Genomic DNA, 4,324 nt, shown 5'->3' with positions numbered 1-4,324 from the left:
TTGTCAAAATTCATTCAGTCATTGTTTTTTTTTTTTTTGTTATTTTTTATATTGTTTCTGACACCTTGTTAAACCTGACGCGTCCTGTGCCATCGTACTTTATCGCATCGCCACCAATTAGTAATTTTTTTGTTTTTATGCGAGCAATAAAGGCCACCGTCCAGTACCGCCTTCATCGTTGTGTTTTTTTTTCTTTCTTTTCACATTCTGTGACCATTCACCTGCACTTCAATCCCGCGTCGAGTCGTACAGTGACGGACCTCGACAGAGGATAATCAAATTGTAACACCATTCTTGGGATAATGCATAATTATGAAAATAACTCTGGATATCCTGGGCAATAACAATTTGATTTCTACAATTACAATGATAAAATATTTAATAGTTAATTGATTTCTCCATACTCACAAGCCAACTCAGTAAAAAAGATAAAATATTTCTTGGGCCCTGTTCGTTTGTCAATCATGACTGTAAACCAAATACGGTGTGGATCTCAAGAAACAAACTAGAATCTTGTGTGGAAACTGTTAGAGACATTAACAAAGATGAAGAAATAACAGTGTATTATTCACCAAATTATTTTGGAGTCGACAACGAAGAGTGCAAATGTAGAACATGTGAAAAGACACATTTCGGATTTTTCAAACCAAAAGGTTTTTATAGTGCATGCATAATATATGTTGAATATATATTTAATTAGATTATTTTTTTATAGCATGTTCTAATGATGCTGGAACTGCCACAATGACCTATACCAAAAAGCCTTCCGTTGAACCTGCTCAAATTGTGAATGGTAATGTTTAATTGTTTTCTTGTGAACCTACAACATGTATGGTAAATTTAACAATTTGTTTATAGTGCCCATAGGTGAAACAAATAGTGAAAGCGATGCTGGATCTGCCTCAATGACCAATAGCAACCAGCCTTCCGTTGAACCTGCTGAAATTGTGAATGGTAATGTTTAATATTATATTTTCTTGTGAACCTACAACATGTATGGTAATAAACAAATTGTGAGTGATTTTTATTACTTACATCCCATAAATTGGGGTAATTCGGTTGTAGTAAGTTTTGGCATTTTCACAGGTTTATTTGAAACTGGATTTGGTGAGTTTCTTTTAACACAATTTTTAGTTTCCTTGAATGCATTGCATTTGGCAATTTCTTGATTTTTAGCTGGTGCTACTGAAACAAGTGAGGATACTGGCATACCTTGAGATACTTGACTAATAGTAAAAACTGGAGGCTGCTTATTTGGAGAGTTTCTGTTAACACCAGCTAAAATCAAGAAATTGCCAAATGCAATATAAATAAATCTGTGAAAATGCCAAAACTTACTACAACCGAATTACCCCAATTTGTGGGATATAAGTAATAAAAATCACTCACAATTTGATTTAATTAAAATAGACACTATATTATAAAAATATGTATGTACAAATATCGAAACACAGAAAAATAACCAAAATCGAATAAAAACTGTCTCCTGCATACAATTTTATTCTTATAGGTTTATGGTTAAAGAAACAAGTCTAAATCATCTACATCATTACAAAACATTATTTAGCCAATTCGCCGTAGATATGATGGCAAAAATGATTTCTGAAAGACTACACTTTATTCGTAACCATATCAAAAACAACTACGTGCGGGTGATTATGTTCACCTCCGAGATGCTGTTAACAATGATGCAAATATTAATGCTAATAACGTGGAGCAACTTCCCTCCTCTTTTACTGGCTCCCCACGTTACATGCATGAAAAAAATCAGGATGCCATGACTTATGTTCGTAAATTTGTCCGTCCAGATTTATTTATTACTTTCACATGCAACCCGGAATAGCCGGAAATAAAAAATGAATTATTTCAAGACCAAAAGTCGTTTGATAGACACGATATAATCTCTAGAGTTTTTCATCTCAAACTAAAAAAGTTTATGCATGTATTAAAGAATAAATATATTTTCGGCGATTAAAATTGTTATGTTTACAGTGTTGAATGGCAAAAACGAGATTTGCCACACTGTCACATTCTTTTGTGGTTACAAACGAAAATTCAGCCAGATGAAATTGATAAAATTATTTCTGCCGAGATATCAAACAAAGACAGAGATCCTATACTTAATGAAATAGTATGCAAGAATATGATTCATGGCCCATGCGGCAAGTTAAATATTAGATCGCCATGTATGAATAATGGAAAATGTAGTAAGAAATACCCTCACAAATTGGTCAAGGATACTCAAACTGGAGATGATGGTTATCCGACTTACCGACGGAGATCATCAGATGATGGAGGTTATACTGCAATATTAAAAGTTCGTGGTCAAACAGAAATCGTGGTTGACAACCGATGGGTTAGCCGCTATTGTAGATAACAAATAATCAAAGTTATAGGCTATAGCTATATGTAACAGAGACCATACAAAAAAAAGACCAATAGGAAAACCACGAACAAGGTGGAAAGATGCGATAGAAAAAGATATCAAGATGTTGGGAAGAAATATGACTGTTGACCTGGCATTGGACAGGGAAAGATAGAGAAAAATGCTTGTGGCAGCTCAGGTCCTACAGGGACCGTTAAGCTAAGGAAGAAAGAAGAAAATAATCTATAATTTATCAAAAATGTAAAATATTAATATTTGATTCTACTAAAGTCTTTTAGTATTAATCAATATATATATTTGATACCACTGTACAGGTCCTAAAGGCATGTTTATTTAAAAAAAAAACCGTTTTTAACTTATTTTGGATTTTAAAAAAAAAGTTAAGTCAATGGGATATGTACTGAAGAAAATGATTGGTATTGAATGATTAATGTCAAATTTATTGAGTTTTAAGATATTTTTCAGTTATTATTATTATTTTGGTTAAGTTAATTATACATTAGAATTTTCACATTTCTATAATTTATTAATCAAATAATTTAGATTTTAAATTTTATACCTGCCTAATATCTGTATATTTTTAAAATATTATTATGTGCTTTATAATATTTCTTAATATTTCATAGTCTTAATGTTCGTATTGTACCTACCTGAATAATAAATATAGGTACAAGATATATTTTATTCTGTTTTGATAATAATTTTAAAATTTTAAATATAAAATAAATAAATAAATAAATGATAAATATGATGCAATTGGAAATTGGAAATTCAAGCATATGCAGCTTTATATAAATTTATGTTACAATTTTTGAACTACTAAAAGTGAATGCCACCCAATAAAAATTAAAAAAAGTATAGTGAGTAATAGATGTTACCTAGTTGTCTAATATATAAAATGCTTGTGTCACAGAGTTTGTTAACATACTCCTCCCAAACGGCTTAACCGATTTTAATGAATTTTTGTATATACATTCGGCAGGGCTGCGAATAGGTTTTTATCTATTTTTTATACTCCTAAGTGCTATAAGAAGGGACAAGATGGGTATTGCATAAATATTAAACAACAAGATCCCGAAACAGGTGCCAAAAAAAACAAGAATATTAGTTCGAAGGATTATTATGTATATCGGTTGATGATTAGACGCGATCAGGACAACGTTATCTTTAGTCACTAAAGTCAAATAGGTTTGATTTAAGTCTGATTTTCGATTATAATATGAGATGGCATTTTCATATCTTAAACATTACAACGCGATTAAGAACAATGATGTTTAAGCTCTGGGTTTTTTTTTAGTGTGTAGTAAGACACATTTTGTGCAATGAGAAAAATAATTGTTCAGTGCATTAAAAACTCCTCGATGTTATTTTATATTTATTATATGTATATGATAATATAATTGTGTAAACTTCAAAAGAAAAAAAAAATTAAGTTACCTATTTAATTTTTTAATTTAATTTAAAATAAACATATCATTAATTATAATATTATACCTTTTACTTATATTTACAAATAATAATATTGCATTGATAATGTATAAATAACATTTATTTAAATTTATTCGGTAATTCATGGGTATTATGTGTATGTACGAGTACTTTAATTCCTTACTACAATCTAGGAGTGGGAATACATTTTATGCAGTCAGAAAAAAATCATTAAAAAAAACCCTGTATAAACTTTACAGTATAAAAATTTATAACACTAAAGATACCATGAGAATTATATACATATTTCTTTATCAATCGATTTGTCAATATGGAATAATAGTTTGGGGGGGGGTGCTAATGATAATACACTAAGATCACTAATTACACAGCTAAATAAAGCCATTCGTATCTGTCTAAGTAAAAATAATAAAATTGGATCTTCAAATAGAAATTATATAAAATTTGATTTACTACCAGTCGTCAATCAACTATATAAAAAATTTACTA

The 4,324-nt window shown here is 29.9% G+C and overlaps 1 protein-coding gene across 1 annotated transcript; it reads left to right on the top strand.

Moving 5' to 3' along the window:
• Positions 1 to 1,777: 1,777 nt before the first annotated feature.
• LOC112680749 lies at positions 1,778 to 2,356 on the top strand (the record flags this gene model as incomplete). The annotated part of the gene is made up of 2 exons (XM_025550938.1): positions 1,778 to 1,842; positions 1,993 to 2,356. Coding segments are annotated over exons 1-2 (429 nt in total), but the record flags the coding sequence as incomplete, so codon positions are not given.
• Between the last annotated feature and the right edge of the window lie 1,968 nt (positions 2,357 to 4,324).

Source organism: Sipha flava, unplaced genomic scaffold (assembly GCF_003268045.1).
Source record: "Sipha flava isolate LNK unplaced genomic scaffold, YSA_version1 18049_pilon_pilon, whole genome shotgun sequence".
NCBI lineage: Eukaryota > Metazoa > Arthropoda > Insecta > Hemiptera > Aphididae > Sipha > Sipha flava.
Note: the sequence above shows the minus strand (reverse complement) of the source record. Positions and strands in the feature narration are given on the sequence as shown.